The sequence below is a fragment of the Desmodus rotundus genome, chromosome 6 (assembly GCF_022682495.2).
Source record: "Desmodus rotundus isolate HL8 chromosome 6, HLdesRot8A.1, whole genome shotgun sequence".
In the NCBI taxonomy this organism is placed as follows: domain Eukaryota; kingdom Metazoa; phylum Chordata; class Mammalia; order Chiroptera; family Phyllostomidae; genus Desmodus; species Desmodus rotundus.
Window position 1 is genome coordinate 101,033,939 of NC_071392.1, and position 23,695 is coordinate 101,057,633.

The 23,695-nt window shown below is 53.8% G+C and overlaps 1 protein-coding gene across 4 annotated transcripts in view; it reads left to right on the forward strand.

Moving 5' to 3' along the window:
• NFATC2 (nuclear factor of activated T cells 2) overlaps positions 1-6,822 on the forward strand; it is a 138,311-nt gene extending 131,489 nt beyond the window's left edge. For all 4 annotated transcript variants that reach the window (XM_045194987.3, XM_024559573.4, XM_053925953.2 and 1 more), the window contains one exon: positions 2,322-6,822. Coding sequence is in view for 2 of the 4 variants with exons in the window: in XM_024559573.4 (XP_024415341.3) it covers positions 2,322-2,377 (56 nt within the window). In the remaining 2 variants the exon portion in view is untranslated. The remainder of the gene's footprint in view (positions 1-2,321) is intronic.
• The last annotated feature ends 16,873 nt before the right edge of the window (positions 6,823-23,695 follow it).

The window sequence follows — 23,695 nt, forward strand, 5'->3', positions numbered from 1 at the left end:
CTGCCCGAAAGCAGCTTTCAGAAAGCGGGAGGGGAAAGCCGCCTCTGTGTCCCAGCATCCATCCCCACCCGGCCCGGCCAAGCCCCTGCACCCTGACAAGAGAAACGGACCCTTTGGGGAGGGCCCCGATGCCAACATCTCTGCCTACTGGCTATTTTTAGAGAGCCCGAGGCTATGGAAAGTTCCCACTAAGGACCGATTCCTCTGGTTTCCTAGGTTGAGAAAACAGGAAGCCCTTCAGAATCCGGGCTTTGAAAAGCTTTGCTGAAGCTGCGCTGACCACCCCCCTCCCCTTGGCATGCTGCTTTCACTGGGCTTCACAAAGGCCCCGGCCTGCCAGGCTCCCCAGGGCTCACAGGGGTGGGGTGGGGGCAGCCCTTCTCCATTGGTTCCTGGTCTAGGGCCTCCAGGCATCAGCTGGTACCTGGCACGCAGTAAGTGCCCACTTAATGCTGGTTAGCTGAACGTGTGAATTCATCCTCTTGAGTTCCCGTTCACAGATCCCTTTCCACCCTTTGGAAATGCTTGTTGTTCTACTAGATACATTCTTATACATGAACATATATGTGTCACATTCGAATATATATTGCACATACATATCACATACATACATACTGCTCCAACACCTGCTAGACACTGGGCACTGCGGTAACTTTGTCACTTGTAGTATCTCATCCAAACTCCTCTACAACCCTAGAAGGAAGGTGACACTTTGGTACACAGTTTACAGATGGGGAAACTGAGGCACAGAGCAGTTCTCTCTCTCAGGCAGGGCTCAGCCAGCACAGGGAGTGGCAGAGGGGGATTCTGACCCTGGCCGTCAGGCCGTGGGACCTGCCCTCCCACCCTGCGAGCCAGGCCTGGCCGGTCTCTGGCACAAACCAAAGCACCAGGTGCAGCCAGAGTCCGGCACGGAGCGCAGCACACCGCCTGCTTTCGCTGCTACCTGTCCCAGAGCCCCGCTCACCGGGCGCGTGCCTTGCACGGCTGTCGGTGCCCAGCGTCCTCACAGCAGCCCTGGAGGCACACACCATGGTGAGGCCCTCTTTGCACATGAGAACGCCGAGGCGCAGAGAGGTGAAGTCACACGGCCAGTTCAGTGAGGAAGCCCTGAGTCACGCCTGGCCTGCCCAGCTCTAACCCAGTTTATATTCACTCTCCTCCTCTTCTGCGGCTGGCGGGGGCTGTGGACTCACTCAGGCAGGGGTCTCCCTGGGAAAAGCACCCTGAACCTAGGAGGGCCCAGCTCGAACCGGGAGGGACTCTGAGCAAACCTCAGCAGGGAGCCTGCACCGGGGATTTTCCATCTTCAACGGTAGGTCAGGCCAAGAGGAGCAAAGAAAGTAGGAGGCAGTGTGGGGAGAACCTAGTGTCACAACTAGGAGAGGGGAGACATGTGCACCTTTGCTGGGACCCCAAAGGGGTCTGCCTCCTGTCCTCTGCCACCCCCGGGACCGGGCAACATAATTCAACTGTCAGGCCAAAGGCGCGCACACACCTGGGGTCCGGGCTACTGATGACAGCAGCTTCTCCTTTCCAAGGATGTTGGAGGAAGACTTGTCACTAGGTCCACAATTCTAAGACCTTACCGCCTTGATTTCAGAAACCAGTGTCCTACGTGACTGGCCAGAGTGGGAGAGGGAGGGTACATAGCTGCTTAATGCCAGTGGCTGGCACCGTGCTCTTGGGTCCCGGCTCGAATTCCACATACGCTCCGAGGGAGGAGGCGACCAAAATTCCACTCTGAGGACACTTTCTAGTTCCACAGGGGGTGAGGGACTGAATGAAATAGAGGTTACATTTCCATGGGTGGTTAGTCTTCATGGTACTCACACCCACTGTCTTTTTAACAGTCTCTCTTTTGACAGCTGGATGCTTTGTGGGTCAAGGAACTGTGTTTAGTCACATAGTAGGTGTTTTCTGGGTGTTGCGGCAGTGGAAGGAGTTCGGTAAACAGGAGAGAGCCCACAGTGCGTTAAATAAACAGAACAGAGAAAGGAGACAGAGTTACAGAAAGCACGCCGCATGGACCAAACCCACTTCTGCTGTGATTTTTTTTTTTAAGTTGCCATGTGGGCAACTCTCACCAACAAATCCACAGCACAACGTATTGTCCAGAAAACAACAATGCGGGAAGGTGTTTCTTCTGTTCAAAGCTATCAAATGTATTATCGCAGGGAACAAAAATGTGCTTTGAGGGAAAAAAGCCCAATTGTTTCAGGTTCCAGAAAGCCAGTCTGATCCGTGTGTCTGGTGCCCCTCTCACTCGCCCCTACTCTCTCTCTCTCTCTCTCTTTCTCTCTCTCTGTTCTCTTTTGTAGTTAACGAAATTATCAGGAAGGAGTTTTCAGGACCTCCCACCAGAAATCAGACGTAGAAGAAGCCCTCAGCAGGACACCCTTCGGACCCGGCCCCTCGGAGCCTCCCGCTGCCCCTCACCTGCTGTCCCAACTGCACCTGCCCGGGCCGGAGTCTGCGCTCGGTAGAGCTCTAGCTGAATGTCCCCTTCAGGAGCTCGCCACCTCACTCTGGAAACGCCAGCAAGCACACTCTGCCTTTTGATTTTTCGTTTGTTTAGTTTTAAATCCCAAAGAGCATCTCGGTTGGCTTTAATGGTGTCCCACCCAAACCTTAAGTGCCTGCTGACCAAAACCATATTCTGAGCAAGACAGCATGCTGGATGGCACCCGAGAGCAGGGTGACTGGAGCTCGGGGCACAGGCTGGGTGGAGGGACAGGGGACGCAGCCCCGGGTTCATTTTCCCAGCTCCGGCACCTTGGGAAGGAAAGGAGTTCCCACATAGAGCAAGCAGAGGGCTGTGGCCCAAGAGTCCAGTTTACAGGCTGAAGAAACGCAGAGGAGCCCTACTGTCCATCACCTTTAGGGGTCACCTGTTCACACCACAGTGGGGCCACGGCTCCCCCACTCTGTATTTTTTAAATTCTCATTCTCAAGTGACCTGTCTGGCCCATAGGAGATCACCTGTTCAAATTTCTTGGTGTTAAGTTATGACACGGATATACTTACTCTTCCTGCTTCAGAAGCTGGCCAAGGTGGCTGGGGGCGGCGCCTTGTTGGCCAGCGGCTCCCTGCCCTGCGTGCATGGTCAGGGACTGGAGAAGGCAGCCCAGGCTGCGGGGTGCGCTCCAGCGCTGCAGTGCCCCCCCCGCCCCCCAAATGGCTTTTTTGACGTTCCCAGTTCCTGCTTTCATTCTTCCTAGAAGCCAGGTGCCTTTCCATAGAGCAGTTAAGAAGATTCTCGAGCATGTGCATTGCATTTTCAGAAGGAATCGCAGAGGGCTAAAGCAATTCCTCCTTCCTCTCCCCACCCCACCCCCAAAGTACAGGTATTTTTGTGAAGTGATTGTGAAATGAGGCCACTGCAGGCCTCCATGTTTCTGTGAGGGGGCTGTCCTCTCTGGCCTAGACTCAAAGTGGGGCCCTCAAGGTCAGGATTTGGCCCAAAAGGTCACTGGTTATTTTGACCTGAACCCATTGAAAGTGCCGCTCAGCCCCAAAGAAAGACCTGTCTGCAGTAGCTGCCTGGTCCAGCACAGGACTCAACTGAATAGGAGCAGGTCCACCCACGGGGGCGCCTCCCTTAGACTGACCCCCGCCCCCGGTTGTACGGCAGGTGTGACACCCCTCCCCCACCTCGGCTTCTGTCCACTGAGCACAAGTGGGTCCCCCAGAATCTTCCTCCTTCGGTGCAGTGTTTGCAGACAAAGCCCTCAGAGCTCTTAGCAGGTGAGCCTTTATCACACAGACGTGTTTTGTTTGCGTGTACTGCAGACTCCCCAGGGCAAGCTGGGGATTCATTTCTCAGCCACTCAGTGGCTTCCCTAGTGATCCACAGCGCGTGAGCATGCCCAGCACTCTGCGGAAAGCTGCGCTGCCCGAGCTTCCTAATCCGGGCTGCTGGGCAGAAAGCCTAAGGGGCGAGGTGTGGCAGTTCAGGGCCCGCTGGGGGTTTCCTAAGCGCTGGCTTTTTCCTTGAGGTTACCCAGAGGTACAACCTTCCCGAGAGCCAGGCTGGGAGCACAGGGCCCGGTGTCCGTGGCCTGGTGTGTTTGGTGCCCCAAAGAGAGGACAGAAGGCCCAGGTTGGGGCCTTTGCACGTTCCTGTCTGTAAGCTCTTGCTCCAGATGGAGCACTTACTTTCCCCAACAACAGGGACGCTCTCCTTCACCCACCCAAGCTCCTCTTTTAAACAGATAGAAGGCCAGGAAGAGGGTGACTACTGCTGCAAAGCTTCGGGGTGCACAGAGCTGCCCGATGAAAAAGCTCCTTCCACAAGCAGTTGCAGCAAAAGACCTTTCTCTCCAGCTATAGCTACGCTGACTGCACCGGGGACACCAGGGAAGAGTTCAAGTGTTCGGCAAGTGATTCATTCTCACTTGACCTGGCTGGGAGCCATTTTTTATTTTATTTTTATTTTTTTTTGCACATGAGGGAGTTTGGCCTTTCCTCAGTTATGAGTGTTTGACCCAAGTGCCTTCCTGCTATTGTAGCAGTCACTCAGCTTCACGGAGTGTGGGGTGAAAAGGGATGGATGCGTTTTCCATCATCATCTTAACCAGGGTGGTGACAAGGACCTCCTGTTGGTTCAAACTCCTGTTCGTGTGTGTGTGTGTGTGTGCATGCACGTGGGCGTGTGACTCACACCTGGGTTGTCTTTTTCAAAGACGTCTCAGCTGGCTATTATAAGAATACACAACGATACCAACAGCAAAGGAAGGAGAGGCAAAGGCGTTTGTTTCGAGATGCAGACAGACACGAGAACATGTTACAAGGAGGAACCGACAGCTATCCAGAAAGTTCTGTCAGTTACAAAGGCCAGGACGAAATTTCGCCGAGAGCGAAGGCTCGGGAACTGTTTTCTGGATGGGAAGAGGCCCCCAAATCCTCTAAGAGAAGAGAGAGTAAGACGTCTCAGTGGTGAAGGTCTGTGGGAGGTGAACGTGTGTTAGAAGGATCTTGGTTAGGTGGAGGTTTGCACTCGCTACATTCAAGGTAACTTAAATATGTAGCGCTTCCAACAGAAACCTACCGTGTTGCTGAATGTAGTCTCTCCAAAGTTTGCCAGTCTTCCTGCATTGTACAGAAATGCTGCTGCTTGATAATATATAACAGCCACCCAAATTGATTAGTATATTATTAAATTTTATTTTCTTACCTGTATTTTTATGCTTTTTATCTGTCCTCAAAATATCGCACCCCTGTTGGAATTAGAGAAGTATTTATAAATGGTCAGAAGTCTCTTTCATGTGTCTCTCTTTACATATATGTTGATTATTTTTTCTTCCCTAAGAGAAATGATGTATTCTTGAAAATGAGTTAATCATTCCAGAAAACCGAACCCCACCCCAGAGCCCGTCAGTCAGTCACCTGTCTTCTGGACTGAGTCATCTCTGGAGAAAAGTGGGGAGTGTTTTGGGGGCACAAGGAGCCACCCGCTTCCTGCCTGAGATGGACGCTGCCTAACTTCCGCTCTGAGCCCCAATCTTGTCCCTGAGGAGAATGTTCTGAAGTGTTTTGGCCCCCCACTGAGTAGATGCTATTTTTAAAAGCCTGCCTGTGTTGTAATGGGATTCTAGAAGAGCTCCTGTCTGCAGAAACCCAAGAGCAGGCTAATGTTTACAGAGCCGACTGAATCCTGGTAGGTCAGCCCCGCACACATCACCCAAAGGACAGCCCAAGTTTCCCAGCGCGGACATGGCCTCGGATGGAAGGAGCTGATTCCTTCTAAGAACTGGGAGGCCCTGGTGCGGCCTTTCCTGTTTACATCCAGGAGCCAAGCCGCTGGTTCAGGCAGCCGGCCTCAGCCAGTGCGGCAGCTGCCGCCCGGAGACAGCCCGGAAGCCTATGTGTTCTAATTGTCACTCTGGACTCAAGGGAGACAGAATTTGTTTATTTTCACGTCAACAGACACTTCCAAGTGCTTTCTATTTTTCAAAATTGAAAGGACGTCTGGGGTCCGGGTAACAGCTTTGTTCCCTTGGCGTTCGCGAGAAGCACGGGGCTGTGACATCCTGGACGGGGGCAGGGGGAAACTTCCCTGAACTTGTTTTGTTGGAGGGACAGCCCTGCGGCAGGCACCCGGCACGTCTTCGCAGGCTCCTCCTGGCTTGGGGCCTGGACACCTGGTCACATGGGGCCAAACCAGCCAGTGCAAGTGTTTTCCCGCAGCCCAACCCCATGCTTCAGAAGACGGGGACAGCAAGCATCGCTTTCCCCCAGCTTTCACCAGTGCCTTGGGTGACAGCCAACATCACTGTCTTAACTCAGTTTGTTCAACACGCTCTTCTGGTGCTTGGTGAGCTCGCGTGCTCCCTAAGGAAGCTCCTCTAAGACCGAGACAGGGTGCTGGGTACCGGAAGCAAGGTGGAGCACCCAGCCTCGAGGACCAGAAGAAACTCCCACCTGCCTCGTTCAGGGGTCAGGCAAACTGGATGCAAAGGATGCCGCTTCCACAAGAGGAGGTGCTTTCAGCGTTCTGATTGGCTGTGGTTGGAATGAGCTCAGCATCCTGAATGTGTTGTCAGAGAGCCTCACTCACCCTGGCCACCTCTGCTGCCCTGGGAGCAGGGAGGATGTTGAGAATGTCCTAGTGAGTTCCACCACAAATCCAAGTCTCTCCAGCCGGCGGTGCTGGGAGGCTTAGGGTTTGAAAATCTTGACTGTTAAAGGCCTTTGAATACATCACATTCCTATGCAAAACGTTTTTAATCTCCAGTCTAATGTAGTTTATTTTTGCTATATGTAAAGTATTTTTATACGGCTTGTATCATGGTAGAGTAGCAATAAAACAGTTAAAAGCATGGGCTGCCGTGGAGCATCTTTTCTTCTCCAGAGAGGCTGGCTGCTCAAACGTCCCCTTCCCACGCTGAGTTCGTACAGCAAGGAACCTTTCCGGGGACATGCGCGTGTCTCAGCCCTATGAGGTGGGAACTGTTTCTGTCACCCCTCACTAGGACACAGAAGCCGCTTGCCCAACGTGACGGAGCCACGAGGTCCGCCTGCATCTGTCCGATCCTCTCCCTGCTCTGTCCCCGGCTGTGAGCTGCACCGCCAGAAGGATCTCCCAGGCAGGACAGATGTATGATGTCTCCCTCGGTGGCACCTCATAGAGGGTCCCTGGGCAGTTGCAGCGAACTGGCCTGAGCTGGCCACTCAGAAGGCAAAAGCAGGCCTTAAGCCATCTTAAAAAATTCCTAAGTCCAGAAAAGAAAAGGTATCTTTTACCATCAACCCACAAACAGAATTGGATATTGTAAATACTAGAACTTTCCAGCTGGCTTACTCCTGAACAACAGCTTCCCCCGCCCCTCTCATAGCTAAGGCACCTAAGAGGTGTGGGAGTCATTGCTGTTTGCATTCTCCTCTCATCCAGCCTTCCCTCAGCGCCACCGTTAAACCCCAGGCAAGCGGGGTGCTGCTTGGGATGCCTTCTTGGGGGTTTCCCAAGCCCCTTCCAGTGACTGGCCAGCCTTACCATCTGGGTCACATGGGTGGGGGGTCCCAAGCACAGGCAGGGTGTGCAGGGGTGCTGGTTGCTGGAAGCGCCTACCTGGAAATGCCCGGAGTCCCCTCTGGTGGCTGGGACCAGCTAGCTCCCACCGCTCCCCTTCAGGGCACAAGGTCCACCAGAGGCCCCCAAAGAACCGCAGAACCAAAGCTGGTTTCCCACAGAGCTTGCTGGTGGCCAGCCCCCAAATACTCTTACTCCTTTTCGTGTGGGGTCATGGGAGACTGGGCCACCGGAACGGTGCTGAGACGCCGCCCTGAGGACACCTCAAGCCGCTTGTGTAGTCAGGAGCCCCACGCAGGTTTGCCTGGGCCCGTGCCACCCGCACCCTGGGGGCAACCTGGCCCGCTCTCGAGCTTGGCTGCAGCGCAGCACAGCTGATGTTCTGTAACTCCCTTTCTGAAAACCTTATGCCACCTCTCCTGAACAGAAACCCAGAATCATCTTAGACAACAAGGATAAAGCTACACAGTTGCTTTAAAAAATAAGTCTGTGTTCAACATTTTTATGTGAGCCATGCTTGGTAAACACAATCAGTTCTAGCCTGTGCCTCAGTTTCCCCAGATGTGGAATGAGGAAAAGCCCCTACTTCACTGGTATGGAGTGCTTACTAATGAACATTTCACTATTGATACAGTATCCCATCATTTAGCAGACAGACTTGAGATTCACCCAAGGCCGACCTCATTTTCCCAGTATCTGGAAGGAAGGATTCACAGCTCTGACAATAGGTATTGAAGTTTTCTAACCAGATCAGTCAAGACAAAAATGTGAGCCTACCCAGTTTTCAAACCCTGCACGGGACAGGGAAACCTCTCCACCCTGGGGCGACTTGGGAAATCCGTGAGCATCCCTCGCTTGCTACAAGCAACAGCAGCGTGGTGCAGTTTTGTACTAAAGAGTTGAGATACAACAGAACTCTGAGTTAGTAACAAGTGGGCATTTAAGAAGTAACAAGACCTACAGGGGGGAACAAAATGCTGACTCCTCTGCAGCCTTTCAGGTTCACAAATTGGAAGGAAACTTTTTTTCTTTGGCAGGACCTGGTGGAGTGTACAGTAATGGCGAGAAGAAGGCACAGACCACAGGGACCAAATGACAGGAGAGCGGAGTGCTTTCTTCGTTTGGGGGACCCTGGGAGCCGTGATGGGCTAGGTGAAGCGAGTTTGCCGTGGACTCAGTGTCGTGTGACGGCACCAAGATGAACGGGCGTGGACCAAACTGTCTGCAGAAAGGGCTCCTCCCCACTCTGAACTGTCTCTCCCTTTGCCCTCCAGGTAGAACTCAGAAGTCAAGCTTCGTAAATGGCTCGGTGCGGAGTTCCCACATAAAGATGAAAACCCCTGCCCTGTGCCACAGTTTGCAGGAATTCCTGGTTCACTAGAAAGTTTAAACTCTGACTCCTGGCGCTGAAGTCCAGGTGCAAAGTACAATGACAATCTGACCCTAACTTTTTTTTTTTAAACCGGAGAGGGAGCAGAAGACAGCCTTCTGTGAGATACTGATGCCATTGCCCAAGACACCCCTAGACCCCATGGCTGCTGGTCCTCGAGTGTCAGAGGACAGCCACGGCCTCAGGCGCTAATGCCCTCGGAACAGCTCTTCAGTAAGAGCACCCATAGGACAGACGCACCTTCCCACGTGAACTGTCCAGCCTGCGTGACTCCTCTGATGGCCACAAGCCATTTCTAGTGCAAAGGGCCCCCAGTCTTCCCAATCCCCAGTCTCCTCCCCCCTCCTCCACCCCTCCTCCACCCCCCCCCCCAGCACACTGTCTTCCCCATCTCTGTGTGGCAACACCGCCTAAGCAGTTGCTTAGTCCATGCCCTGGGAGTGACCCTGGGGCCTTACTGTCCCCACACCCCACACATCAGCAAGTCTTGGTGGGTCTAACTCAGATGTCACACCTCCTGGGTGACAGAGTGATTCCCTTCTGTCCTCGCAGCAGCCAGGTTGAGCTTAAAGAAAACTCAGACCAGACCACACCTATGCTAAAAGACTTCCAGTAGCTTCCCTTTGCATTCGTATTTCCCCGACTTCATTGAGGTATAACAGACAAATGAAAATTGTATCTATCTTAGGTGTACACCATGGTATCTTCGTATATGTAAAGAACCAAAATCAAGCTGTTTAGCACGTATCACCTCACATAGTTGCTTGTGTGTGTGTGTGTGTGCATGCAGTGTGTGTGGTGAGTGTGGGAGGCTTGAGATCTACTCTCTTAGCAAGTTTCGAGTATACATTATTCACTCTAGTCACTATGATGGACACTAGGTGTCCAGAGCTGCTTGTTCACATAGCATCAAGCTAAAAATCCTTTGCACAGCAAAGGAAACCATCAACAAAATGAAAAGGCAGCCTATGGAATGGGAGAGAATGTTTGCCAATCTGCTAAGGGGTTAATATCCAGGAATTATGAGTTCTTTAATATATAAAGGACTCATAACTCAATAGCAAAAAAAAATCTGATTTTTTAAAAAATCGGGCAGAGGAACTGAATTCACATTTTTCCAAAGAAGACATACAGACGGCCAACAGGTATATAAAAAGGTGCTCCACGTCACTAGTCATCAGGGAGATGCAAATCAAAACCACAATGAGATATCATCTCATACCTGATAGGCTGCGTGTCATCAAAAAGATAAGAGCTAAGTGTTGGGGAGGATGTGGAGAAGAGGGATGTAAATTGGTGCAGCCACTATGGAAACCAGTATGGAGGTTCCTCAAAGAATTAAAAACAGAACTCCCATGCAATCCGGCAGTTCCACTTCCGGGTACCTCTCCGAAGGTAGTAAACACAGGAGCTGGAAGGGATAGGTGCCCTCCCACATTCACCGCAGCCGAGACGCCGAAACAGCCTGAGTGCCCGTGGATGAACGGATGAGGAAAACACGGTATATACAGCACACAGTAGGATGCTCAGCCTTGAGAAAGAAGGACATTCTGCCGTTTGTGACCACGTGAACGGACTGTGAGGGCATTGTGCTGAGTGACATAAGCCAGAGAGAGAGAGAGACAAATGCCACAGGGCAGCACTTACTTGTGGAATCTAAGGAAACAGGCAAACACACAGAAACAGGGAAGCAGTTCCCGGGGTTTGGGGAGGTGGGGAAAGCGCGCAAGCGTTTCGCTCTGAGATGAGTGAGTCCTGAGAATCTAATGTGCAACGTGGCGACCGCAGTGGACAACACGGCGATATGCACTTGACCGTCAAACAACGAGGGCGTCCGGTGCGCTGGCCCCCGGGCAATCCGAAACCTGCGTGTTAACTTTTGACCCCCCCCATTTTACTAATAGCCGACTCTTGACTAGAAGCCTTACTGATACCACAGACGGTTGATCAACACCTATTTTGTATCTCGTATGTATTATGTACCATATTCTTACAATAAAATAAGCTAGAGAAAAGGATGTTAAAATCGTAAGGAAGAGAAAATACACTTGTAGGACACATACTTACTGGAAAAGCCCCATAAGTGGATCGTGCAGCTCAAACCCATGTTTATTAAGGGTCAACTGTAATTAAAATTTGCTGAGGTTCCAACTTAGGTGATCTCACACACGGGAAAGGATCAGCATGGGAAGGAATGGATGTGCTAATTAACTAGCTGGGGAATCTGCACAACTTACATCAACTCATCACATGTACACTTGAAATGTCTTACATTTGGTTGGTCAATTATACCTCAATAAACCTGGGGGGGAAAACCAATATTCTGTGAGAGAACAATAGTAGAAGACTGTTCTGCCATCTTGCAAACATCACTTCTTTTTAAAAATTTTTTAAAATCGCAAGCCTGGAGCAGGCAGCTCCGCCTCTTGGGTCTGATGCAGTGCTGGTCACACAGGCTTCCCTCTGCATTTAGAATGATCCAGATTTCAGGGCAGACTTCTGGCGATCTCTCCTGCCTGCCACTCCCCGGACCCACTTCTGGCCACGTCTGGGCCCCTCTTCTGTTCCTGCCCAGACCACCCCTGTCCCACAAGCCTCTGCTCTCCTCACATCTGAAACGCTCCACCTCAGAGCCTCACAGACCCGGAAACCCTGTTGTTCAGGTCTCCGAGCAAACATCAAACACCTCCACCTCAGAGGGGCCCCCTGCGCACGGGCTGGACCGGGGGCTCTGGCCCGACCTGCACACCCGTCACCGCACAGGGAATTCTGTTTGCAGGACCCGGCGCTTGTTTACGGTCCGTCTCCCACACCTGAGAACTTCACGAGGGCAGAGATGCTATTCGCCTCTGTTCAACGCCGCATGCCCGGACCCTGCCCACAGGAGGCCCTCCGAGTGGCGTGCAAAGGTACACACCTGATGCTGAGAACAGTGGATTTGTTCGGAATGCGCGTGAAAATGAATTGTGTCCTACTGTTCAACACATTTTCAAACACTCCTCACCCGAGGAAATGTTTGATTCTAGAGAGGGAGGGAGAGGGAGACACATTGATACGAGAGAGAATCGTCAGTTACTTGCCTCCTGTAAGCGCCCTGCCCAGGATGGAAGGCACAGCCTAGGTGTGGCCCTGACCGGGGATCGAACCCGCAACCTTTCGGTGTACAGGGTGATACTCCAAACAACCAGGCCATTTTTGAAGCCAGACATCCGACTCTAGAGAGCCCCTTCCGCTGTCCCCTGTGGCTCAGGGTATCCACCTCTTCTAGAGGCCACCAGCTCCGACCGCTGCAGATCACAATAAAGGCCAGAGCTCCCTAGGACCCTGGAGCCCACCAGGCTGTCTGCTTTCCGCCCTCCGGCAGTCACCTGTGGCCCTCCTGCCTATAAAATCTCGAGGCTGCAGCTCCACAGCCCCTGGGGGAATGGCGAGGCAAGGGCGGCGGCCAGCTGCCGTTTACAAGCCAAACGTGAAGCAACTGAGACTCTGGGGAGTCTGCTTGATGAGGTGGGTGAGGACGGGAATGCGTGCCTCTGCCTGCCACATTGTCATGTGTATTAACATGGCCCGGCCCGCTCCTCCCCACCTGTCCCCCCCCCCCAGAGACACCTGTGGCTGTGTGCCCCTTGAGGTGCCACTGCTGTCTCCCATGCGGGCCTTGCAGAAAGTCATTGTGAAATCTACACCCTGGACACCTCCCTTGGGTGTCTTACTCAGGGACCAACACTGCCCAGAGTAGGTCCAGGCCCCCTCTGGGTTGTGAAGTCCCAGACTCAACTCCTTCCTGCCTGCAATGCTCACCGCCTCGCCCTCAGGGCCGATGCCTTGGCCCGTTTGTCCCGTTCACAGCAAACTCTCAAAGCTCCTCGCCTTCCACTCACAAACCGCCTCGAGGCTCTTCGAACCCCTCTCTCCGCACTGGCAGGCCGGGGATAAGTGATCGCAAACAGAGATTCATCATCTTACAGTTCTGCAGGTCAGAAATCCAAAACAGTCTCACTGGATGAAGGTCAAGGTGTCCACAAGGCTCTTTTCCTTCTGGAGGCTCTTTCCTGGCCTGGGGGGTCCTTCCTCCATCTTCAAAGCCAGACATCACCTCTCCCTCCCCCTCTCCTGGCGTCCCATCCCTTCTGACGCTGGCTCTGCTCGCTCGTTGGGCCTCCTTCCTATAACATTGTGCCCACCTGGATGATCCAGGACACTCTCCCCCTGTAAAGTGTAGGAATCACACCTGCAAGGTCCCCGTGTATAAGGTAACAAAGCCCCAGGTGCCAGGGATTAAAAGGTGGACGTGGCCAGGAAGAGAGGGGGGCGGGGGCTGTCCTGCCCACTGTGCCCCTCAGGAGCTCAGGAGCTGGCTGCCTGTCCCCTACAGCCTTTATACCGGGTGTGGGGGTTAGGTGTCTTCCTACTTCCTTTTTGCCACTTCTAGACTGTTCTCTCCCGGGGATCATTGCCCTTATTTCTTGGTGATTTCAGCTTCTGGGCAAGGGCACTTTTTCTTTTTCTTTTTGTTTTACCCTTGTCATAAGTTTTGGCAATTTCATCTACCACATCCCGACTTCTCAGTTTCTTAAATTCTTCCGTTCTGTGATTTTTGTCCTTCTCCTTCAGCCATTAACCCCCAAAGCGCTGGTTCTCAAACCTCAGTACGTATCGGAAAACCCGAGGGGCATGTAAAACCCCAGATTGCTGGCCCCACCCCCAGGGATTCTGATTCAGGACCCCCAGACTGAGGAGCCAGAGAACCTGCATTTCTGCCAAGGTCCCAGGTGATGCCTGGGCTCCTGGCTTGGGGGCAGCACTAGAACCATGGCCCTAGACCTTGCAGTTGCTAATAACTGTAGCCCCTCCACTCTCTGATGCCATCTTCCCTCTCCCAGCACCTGGCTCCAATTGGTCTACACCCCACCTGTGACCACACACCTTTGCCCCAGCCACCTTGTCGCTGTTGCCTTTCCCAGGATGTGCTCCCTCCTCCCCTTTCCCAGCGTCAGCCCCACGGCCAAGCATTAGCATCTCGTCCAAGCTGGTTCAGTCCAACACTGTTTCCTCCGCACCTACATTCACACATGTGGCTGCACGCCCATGACCGCCCAGGGTGCGTGTGCTCCTATCACTGCCTGGATGCCAGAGTCCACTGCTCTTCATCCGTCTACTCTCAACCCTTCTGGGTGACTCACGCCTTCTCCTTGAACTCCCAGCACCTCCTCCCACCACGCTCGTGCTCTCCGGGTGGCCTCGCTTCCGATTTCATAAGGAAGGGGCTGCAGTGAGCCCTACCAGCATCAGGGCCCTTCTGCTCTGCTTTGCCTCCCTCCTGACATTCTCAGTAACGGCCCAGCTGTGTCTCAGGCCACGCCCCCTCCCTTCCCTCTCTCCTTCTCAAGGCATCCCCCCAGCATTCTCCCTCGATCTTCTGCCTCATCAGCGTTTCTGATCTCAATACAAACATGCGAGATTCTCTCTCCTACCTTAAAAATAATTGTTGAGCCTCCCATCCCCTCCAGCGGTTGCCTTTCCCATTTCTGTTCTCCTTCACAGCAAAACTCCCTGAAATGCTGTGTATTCACTTTCTCCCATGCCTGTCCCCTCCCATTCTCTCCTGAATCACTCCTATCAGCTTCCATGTCCTCTGGCACCCTCTCATCAGAGTCACCTATGACCCCCCCAGGTCGTTGTTAAATCCCGCGGTCAGTTGTCCATCACCCGCCCCCTGAACTGATCGGCTGCTGCAGCCAATTCCATTCCTTCTTTTTTGCTGTGTGTCCTTCACATGGTTTCCACTGACCCCCAAGCCCCTGGTTCTTCTCCTTTCCCACTGGGCTCCCCCCACCCTCCATTGCCCCTAGCAACAGAACACCCCAGGCTCTGCCCTGGACCTCTTTTCTATCTGCACTGCGTTTCTCACGGTTTTAAATACCACCTATGTGCACAGGAGTCCCAGATTTATACCACCTGCCCGGATCCCTGCCCTGAATTCCAGACTTGGTTTTCTACCTGCCTACTGGACAAACTCCACTCGGAGCTCAGGGCGGCTTCTGGCCTCACACAGCACGGCACCGAGGCCCTCAGACAACAGCCCAGGAGGACCCAAATCCTGCAGGCAGCCGCTGATTGTGCCTGGGAGTGGGTCCTGCCCCCTGTGAGTCTTCAGGGGACTTCGGCCCTGATGAGACCTTGAGCACAGCCCCACGAGAAACCCTGACAGAGGCCCTGGGAAGCCGCCCCTGGATTCCCAACCTACAGACACTGTGAGGTCATATGTGTGCTGTTCTAGGCTAAGTTTGGCAGTAATTTGTTCTACAGCAATGACTATAGCACACACAGAGAGGGCAAGTAACTGGCCCGAGGTCACACAGCGTGTAGGCAGGGAGCCAGGATCCACGCCCAGTCTGCCCCCTACAGCTTCTGCTACTTAGTCTCGAAACACACCACCTTTCATAATGCCCTGCCTCTCGAGTGAAGGTGGGTGTTTCCCCCAGCGCCCCTGCTAAGCAGGTGGTGCTCTGTGAACCCTGCTCCCAGCAGGCTGCCGGGCCTGCATGTCTGCCTCCCCCACCCACTCACTCAGCTGCCAGACCTCAGTCCTAAAGCTCGAATCAGACCCTGTCAATCTGAGATTTACAGCCCTGTGGTGACCCCTTCACGGGGCTCTCGGGGCCACCACGGCCAGGCCCAGCCCGTCCCTGCACTGCCCAGAGCTGGCGCCCACGTGTTTGCTGCTTGGCCCGGCCCGCAGGTTCACCATCTGGGACCAGCCCACAGGCCTCCCTGCACCCGGGCCCTTCCTCACAGAAGGGCGGTGCCACCCCACCATCCTGCCCCTGCCTGGGATCAGGAAGGAGCCTCCTCCACTGCTTTATTTTCACCCTCCTGGCTCCCAAACAGCAGCATTCACACACGCTAGGTGTCCCCTATCTAAATAAACCAGCAATAAAAATAGAAAAAGCCATCGACCCCACTGCCGCCTCCAGCTGCTGGCTGGGTCTCTCCACCCCTCCCAGCCAAGGCTCTAGAAAGAATTGTTGATGGGTCTTGTCCCCATTTCTCTCCTCTCGCTCCCTTCTGAGCCCCTGCCCCCACGACAATGCTGAAACCCAGGCCACCAGGGCCCTCAAGCTGAATCAGTGAAGTCATCTCCATCCCCCCTTTCCTGGACTTCTCTGCAGTTTTGGGCCCTGTCGAGTTCTCTCCAGTGAACCTGTCCCCTTGCTCTTGGGGTTCAGGACACCCCATTTCCCTGCTTCTGCTCCCTGGCCCCTCTTCCTCTCTAGCTAAAGTGGAGGCATCCCAGGCTTCGGCCCGAGGCCCTCATCTTCTCGTCCACGGGGGCCCGTAGCTCTGCCTGCCGCCCCGAGACCGACAATGCCCGCGCTCCTAAGCTCCAGCTCAGATCTCCCCTGACTGCCAAGACCCCATATGGAATTATCTCGGGTGCTTCAGGCTGTCACGCCCAGAATGGAACTCATCAGCTGCCCCCATGCCTGCATGATGCTGTTTTCCTCCTGTGAACCACCCTCAGAAAATGGCATCACCGTCTACCCCATGTCTATCCCACTGTCTACTCTGTATTCAGCCTCGATGGACCCCAGCCCAGTATGGCTACCTGGTTGCCCCTCGGCTACCCTCCATCTCCACAGCCTGTGCCTGTAATACGACTTCTCCCCTGACTGTCTTGCTTCCCTATGAGACGGCCCACCCCCTGAGGGCAGGGCCTGGTCTGTGCAGTCCACAGCTGCACCCCCAGTTTGCTCACCTTTGAACTCAGCACAGTAACCACCACTCACTGTGCTGGTCACATGGCTCTCAGAGGGAGGGACTGTCCTCACCCCCTCTTCACAGGAAGCTGAGGCTCAGAGGTGTAAAGTCACCTGTCACAGGCCACTCAGTGGGTCAACTACCAAGCCAGGTCTCATGCCCAGGGCCACCCATATGCCTCAGAAGGCCTGGCTCTTGGCCACCATGGGCACTCTGTCAGGCACCATGGGTGCTCTGTCAACTACCATGGGCCACCTCTCCTCCTGGAGACTCACAGGCCCCGGCTGTCTCAACAAAGACAATGCTGAGACGGTCCCGGGCTGCGCGCTGCCACTCACACAGGAGAGGGACTCCGCTTCTCTGAGCCTCTGGGTCCCCCTCGCTGACCCAAACCGCCTGCTGGCACCTGGGGCACCCAGCAGGGGAGCCTGGCGCAGAGAAGTCACTCAGGCCTCACTGGTCCAGTGTGCAAATGTGGCTGCTGGGGAGGAGGGGAGGCCACCCTCCTGACCGCAATTTAAAGCCGTAGACAACCTTGGAATCTGACCGGGGATGCGAATTCGCCTCTGTTGAGTGCCGGGCCAGGCGCTCCCACAGAGGTTTGCTCACATGCCCCACCCACAGAAATCTCTGATACTCCGATGCAATTATCCCCGTTGCACAGCTGGGGAAGCTGAGGCCAGATGACCAATAAGAGCTCCCACTCATTCGTTCCTGCACTCAACAATCTGTTGATGCCAACGTGGGCCTAGAACAGGGTGTTTTGGATACATCGGCAGGGCTGCTGCTGCAGCAGGGAGGACAGACTGCAAACAGTAAGCACAGCAGGAGATAAGTAGCAAGTGCCGTGGGAGACAGGAAGTCGCTGGTCAGAGTGGCGAGTCCAACAGGCAGGGTGGGCGGAGGCGGGGAGGGGTAGTGGGCCTTGTTACCACGAGTCTGTGTGATACGCCCGGCATGGTGCTAAGTCTGTTCCAGGAGTCCTGTCCCTGGAATCGTGTTCAGGAACCATAGGCACCCTGCAAACAAGGAGGTCCCTCTCATTCTTCCAGGAGAGGCGGGAGGACCCTTGCTGAGGGGCACACGGCATGAATTGGCCAAGTTAGGACTGAACCCAGATCTGTGTGTGCCCAAGGTAGATACTCTCACAACCCCTACCTGTGCCCCCAGAGGGGGACCCTGTGGCCACAGGGGGCACTGCCTGTGTGGGTGGGATCTCTGGGGTCACAGCACCACAGTAAGACAAGTCCAGGGGCTAGGCCTTGAGTGCCAAGCCAGAGAGAGGAGGAGGAGCAGACGCTCCCTAAGATGGGTGACGAAGAACCGGTCAAGGAGGTTTGTTTTTAGGTCTAAAACCCTGAATCTGGCCATGAACACAAATGTGGAAATGCATGTCTTCCCCATGGGACTATTAGGAGCCCTAGAAATTTAACCACCTTCCCCAGTCAAGCTGATGGGTGATGGCCGGAACCCCGAAGTGTCCCCCTAAGTGGGTACAGCTGTCAGGCTTCCGTTTTTAGAAACATTCCTGCATTTCCGTGACACTAACTACTTTCCTTCCTAATGAGGGTTTCTCCCCCAAACGGCTGAATGTGGAAGATGCAGCCCCTGGGCCCAGCCAAGGCAGAGTTTGTGCAGAAACTGGCCTTCGCGAGAAATGCTGAGGCACGTTTTTTAAGGTGAGGGGCCTTTTCCAGCCTTGGGAAGACCCAGATAGGGACTCTCGATGGAGCCCCACTGCCCCCTAGAGGCCCTGCTGGGGATCTGTCTCCGGCCAGGCCTGAGCAGCTCAGAGCCCCTCCCTGCCCCTCCCCCGGTCAGCACCTCAGGACTACCTTTAGCCTGACCGCTGTCCGTCTGCTGAGTCAACCAGACAGGGGAGCCCCTGAGCCCTGCCGGCCGAGTCAGGGAGTCATGTCGGCAAAGGTCTCAACCGGCTCCGCCCGAAATAGCAGCCAACATCCACCCCTGCCAGGCCTTTCCGAAGGCTCGAAAGCCCCTGCAGAGAGTAGGGGTCCCAGGCCCTCCAACCTAATTCAGACAAGCCCGACGTCAAGCTGTAAAGTTAGAGTAAGGGAGTCTCAGAGTTTTACATGATGACTACGCGGGTGTCTTTTAAAAAAATTAATATCCTTCAAGTTACGAACAAGAAAGAAAGTTCCTGGAGCAGCAGTATGCTTTCAGGAGGATTGGCTCTTGCTTACTGAGCCGGTACTAGGGACCTGGCGGTTCTGAGGGCTCCTGTCCTCGGGTGGCCCTGTGGTACTGTTCCTGTCACCTTTTCTCGTACGGGGAAACTGAGGCACAGAGCGGTTAGGCAGCTTGCCCCAGATCACACAGCTACTGAGTGAGGAGGGGGAGGTTCCGGCCTGGTCCTTCCCAGCATGCAGGGCCCAGCGAGTATGCCGCATCTTCTGAGAAGCCTCCCCTGAGCCCCGTTAGAGCTGGCCCACCCACCCGCCCCCAACCCTCCCGGTCTCTGCCTTCCCTCGTTTCCTTGCAGCTCCGCCTGCAATGCGCAGTTGCTGTTCTGCTTTGGTTGGGTCTGCCTCCCCTACAGCAAAGCCGGCTCCGTGGTGGCAGGACGGGATTGGTGGAGGTTGTCGCAGTGTCCCCAGGGCCTAGCACTGTGCCTGGATCGTGGCAGATACCCCCTCAATATTTGTGGAAGGAAGGAAGGAGGGAAGGGAGAAAGGTTGGGAGGAGGGAAGGAAGGAAGGGGGAGGGGAGGAAGCTGTACGGTTTTCATTCTCACGAGGCTCCCACTTAGTGGGGGAGATGGACCTTACTGACTGTAGTAGGTGGAATCGTGCCCCCTCCTCAAAAAATGTCCACTCGGAAACCGTGAATGTTACCTTATTTGGAAAGAGTGTCTTTGGGGAAGTAATTAAGTTAATGATTCAAGATGAGATCATTCTGGATGTTTTGGGTGGGCCCAAACTCCAAGGACAAGTGTCCTTTTTAGAAGAGGAATAGGCACAGACACAGAGGAGAAGCCACGTGACGTAGGGGCAGTGGAGACAGCATCAGAGCGATGCTACCACAAGCCAAGGAGCGCCTGGGGCCACCAGCAGCTGGAAAAGCAAGAAAGGATCCCTCCCCAGAGCCTTTGGAGGGAGCATGCACCTGCCAATGAATGGTTTCAAACTTCCACCCTCCAGGACTGGGAGAGAGTGAGCTCTGTGGTGTCAGGTCACTCAGTTGGTGGCGATTTATGGCAGCCCTGGGAATCATACATTAACCACAGATGGCTCATCAATACTCAAACATCCCGCAAAAGGGCTAGCAAGAGGCCACTAGGAGGCACCATCGGGAGAGCTGCTGCTGTGGGAGGGGCTGGGGCGCCAACGCCAGGCTGTTAACAGCCTATCCTAACCCACCTTTCGGATTTCCTAGAATTCCCTTCTCCTCAGCTCACAGCCCTGCCCACTGGAGCAAGGCCCTGGCACACAGGTGCAGAGCCCACCTAAGCCCACAGGTGCCCCCCTCCACCCTGCCCGTCTCCAACACCATATCCCTAACCCACTGGCTGGAAGTGATTTCTCTTGCTCTGGTTCTCCGAGCCTTGTCTCTCCTAATAGCCTGTGGGCTCCAGGGGAAATGGGCACTTCACCTGGGGCCCCTCTCTGCATATGGTCTGGAGAGGCAAATCATGAAAACGGGGAGCTATGTCCTTGGTCAAGCACAGCTTTCTGATGCCCCCCACCTCTGCAGCCCCTGGCCCACTCCCTGCTCCCCTTCCTGTCAACACTGACTTCTGGCCCCACTGACAGCCTGCTCACTACCTCTGACCTGCTCTCCCACACCCTCACCAGTTCACACCTCCCCTCACACCCTCACCAGTTCACACCTTCCCTCCAGGGCTGCCCAGCCTTTGCCCTGGGGCATCCTGCTGCTAATGAGATCTCTGACTCCACCCACTACAAAGTCTGGACCCGACTGGTGGGTCAAGGGCATTGCCCTTCCACCCTGACCTTCCCAGCTCCTGAGCAGTGCCTGACAATGCCACTCAGACCTCAGGCTGCAGGGGTACCTGCCTGAACAGGAGGCTGTGAGCACAGAATGGGCTCAGTGGATGTAACTCCCTCAGGAACCGCATGGGCCATCATAAGTAGTCACTAATATTAGCTAGTGTCATGGAGGATGACGACGATGACATCATCACGCTGCCAGCTGGCCCCGGTCAAGACGTGTATCCGGCGTGCTCACAAGGACTCCAGCCAGCACGGCCCGGAGAGCACTGTGGGAAGGCCAGGGCCCAGCGGAGGCGGGGAGGCACACGCCCAGCCCTGGCCTCCCTCCACGGAATCCTGTTTCATGCGGAGTCAGTTTCTGTGGTGCTGGAAGATGCTTTCAAAATGATGCGAGCATATTTCTGAGGTCAACTTCTAATCAAAAACGACTCCCAGACGGTGCCCCGGTTTAAATAGAAAGAAAGGAGAAATTGAGTGAGTCATCATCCAAACCATTTGAATGAAACAAAGACACAACAAACCCTCCGCCTTCCTCTTGCGCCAGGCCAGATGACGTCAGTCCTGCAGAGGCGCAGCTGGAGGAAATTAAGGGGATCTCCGGTCCCCCGAGATAGCAAGGACCGCACAGCCGGCCCGCCACGACGCCCGGGCGAGAACCCAAGCTAGGTGCCCGAGGAAGACGGAGTGGGGACCCCTCATCGGGCCTGAGGCAGAGGCGACAGCTCAGGATGGGGCCCTGCAAACCTGGCACCAATGGGTGGGCCGACAGGGAGCAGACCTGGGGGTAGTCAAGAAGTGAGCAGGAAGACACCTCGAATTTGGAGTCCATGCGGCAGTATCTCCCAGAGAGCTAGAAGATGCTACCAGACCTAGATTGGGTTTCCCAACCGTCCCAAGTAGCCCCGATGATGATTCTGGCTGCAAGGCCAGTAATTCCTGGGATTCTCACAGGGCCCCATCATCAACTGCCCTTGACCTCTGGGGAAAGGGCAAATAGCCATTCCCAAGCAATCTTGGGGCTCCCTTTGGAATGTGGTGTCTGCCAAAGTTCTGAACGTGAAAGACTTTGCCAGACAGACTCTTCCCTGGAGTGGGAGGGAGGCCAGACCGGCCAGACCGAGGGCCAGGCTGGGCAGGCTGCTGGAGGTGGGCTCCGGGCTCCTTGGTGACCGTTATTCCAAAATGCATGACTTCCGCTCAGGACCGTCAGGATGGCTCACCACATTCAGAGAGCTTTTTTTGGGAAACTTGAATTAGTTTTAATAATGTATGCACGTGGTACAACATCGTTTTTTCAATAATACAAAGAGAACATTCCAAGTCGTCCACCAGGGCACTGGCACGCCCCTGCCCAGGGGTGTCAGTTCTCGGCTCAGCTTTTCTAAGGGTAACACCTCACCTGATCTGCCTCCTTCTGTGACTTGATTTACGAGCTTTTGATGGCGTTGAATGATTCCTAACATTGGAAGATAAGAACTCAGTGTAGCAACTCTGACTCCTCTCTCCTCACCCTTCTCTCCCACGAATGTTAGTTGTATTATTTTTACCTCGTGGACCCCGGGGGTAGTATGTCTGAATTCAAATTCCACCGCCGCCACTTCTCACAGGGGGCAAGTTACCTAACCTCCCTGTGTTCCAGTTCCCTCACTGGGATGCAGGGATGCATGGGGGTAATAAGAGTTTCTTTTTTTTTAAGGTAGTTTTTTTTAAAGATTTTATTTATTTATTTTTAGAGAGAGTGGAAGGGAAGGAGAAAGAGAGGGAGAGAAACATTAGTGAGTGGTTGTCTCTCGTGCGCCCCCAACTGGGGACCTGGCTCACAAACCAGGCACGTGCCCTAACTGGGGATCAAACCGGCGACCCTTTGGTTTGCAGCCCGCACTCAATCCACTGAGCCACACCAGCCAGGGCAGGATAATAACAGTTTCTGTGTCTAAGGTTGTCCTGAGTATTAAATGTGTTTATTCGTGCGAAGTTATGTAGGAAGTCCCAACCAATGTTAGCTATTATTTCTCATTATTCTGTTCTAGAATTTAAACCAAATCTTCCTTGAAACTGTCAGCCGGTTGGCTATAAAAAGTGAAAACCAATCGACAGCAGTCACAACAGGGCCCAGTAGACAGGACCCACTGCGGGACTAGGTGTGAACAGACCCACAGAGAAGGAAATGCGCACCTGAGTCAGCGGACCCTTCCTGCTCGAAGGGGAACCTGCCAGGTGTCAGGTCTAACACGTGCTCTCACATTCTTTTCAATATTCTTTGCCTCTTCTGTATAATTGTCAGCTGCTAATTTGAAAAAAAAAAAAAAAAAAGAATGGGTGTGCCATTCTCTTCCTCAGATTCTTTTCCAGGGGATTAACGAAGACCCTTGGGTACTTCCGTTTTCATACACAGGGCGTGGATTGCGAACTGGTGAATCCCTGGGTAGCTAAGCACATCTTTATTTTGTGTAGCTATATAAGGGACTCCTAGGCTGACCACCTTTTACCCTCAGAACAGAGACGGCATATCTCCACCGTCTTCTGGCTTCTGAATGGACGACAAATCTGGTGTTAATCTGATTTCTCAGTCTTTTGTAGTTTATCCCCTTCAAAATGATTATTTCCAAAAAACTTGTAGGGTGGCCTCTTTATTCATAAAGTTTTAAAACTTCCCCTAGGGTCTGTAGGTATCCATCACAATTGGAGCTACGTAATATGAAGACCCGTCTTTCCCGCTATCCAGCAAAATGTTCTCGTTTTTTTCATTGTCTCCTCTGCTCTGTTCTCTCTCTTCTTTGGAAATTTCCAATTCACAGGGGTGGAAACTCCTAGATGTATCCTCTCTGTCTTAACCTTTTCATTTTCCTACTTTGTCTCTTTGCATTCTGGGCGATTTCCACAAGTCTACCGTCTAGATTACTAACTTTATCGTCGGCCACATCTACTTTATTTCTCAGCCTCTGCATCTACAAGTTCAAAGGCAGCCGTATTTCTCGTGCTCAAGGGCGATTCCTTCTTCTCTGACGACTCCATTTTCACAACCTACACTTGCCGATA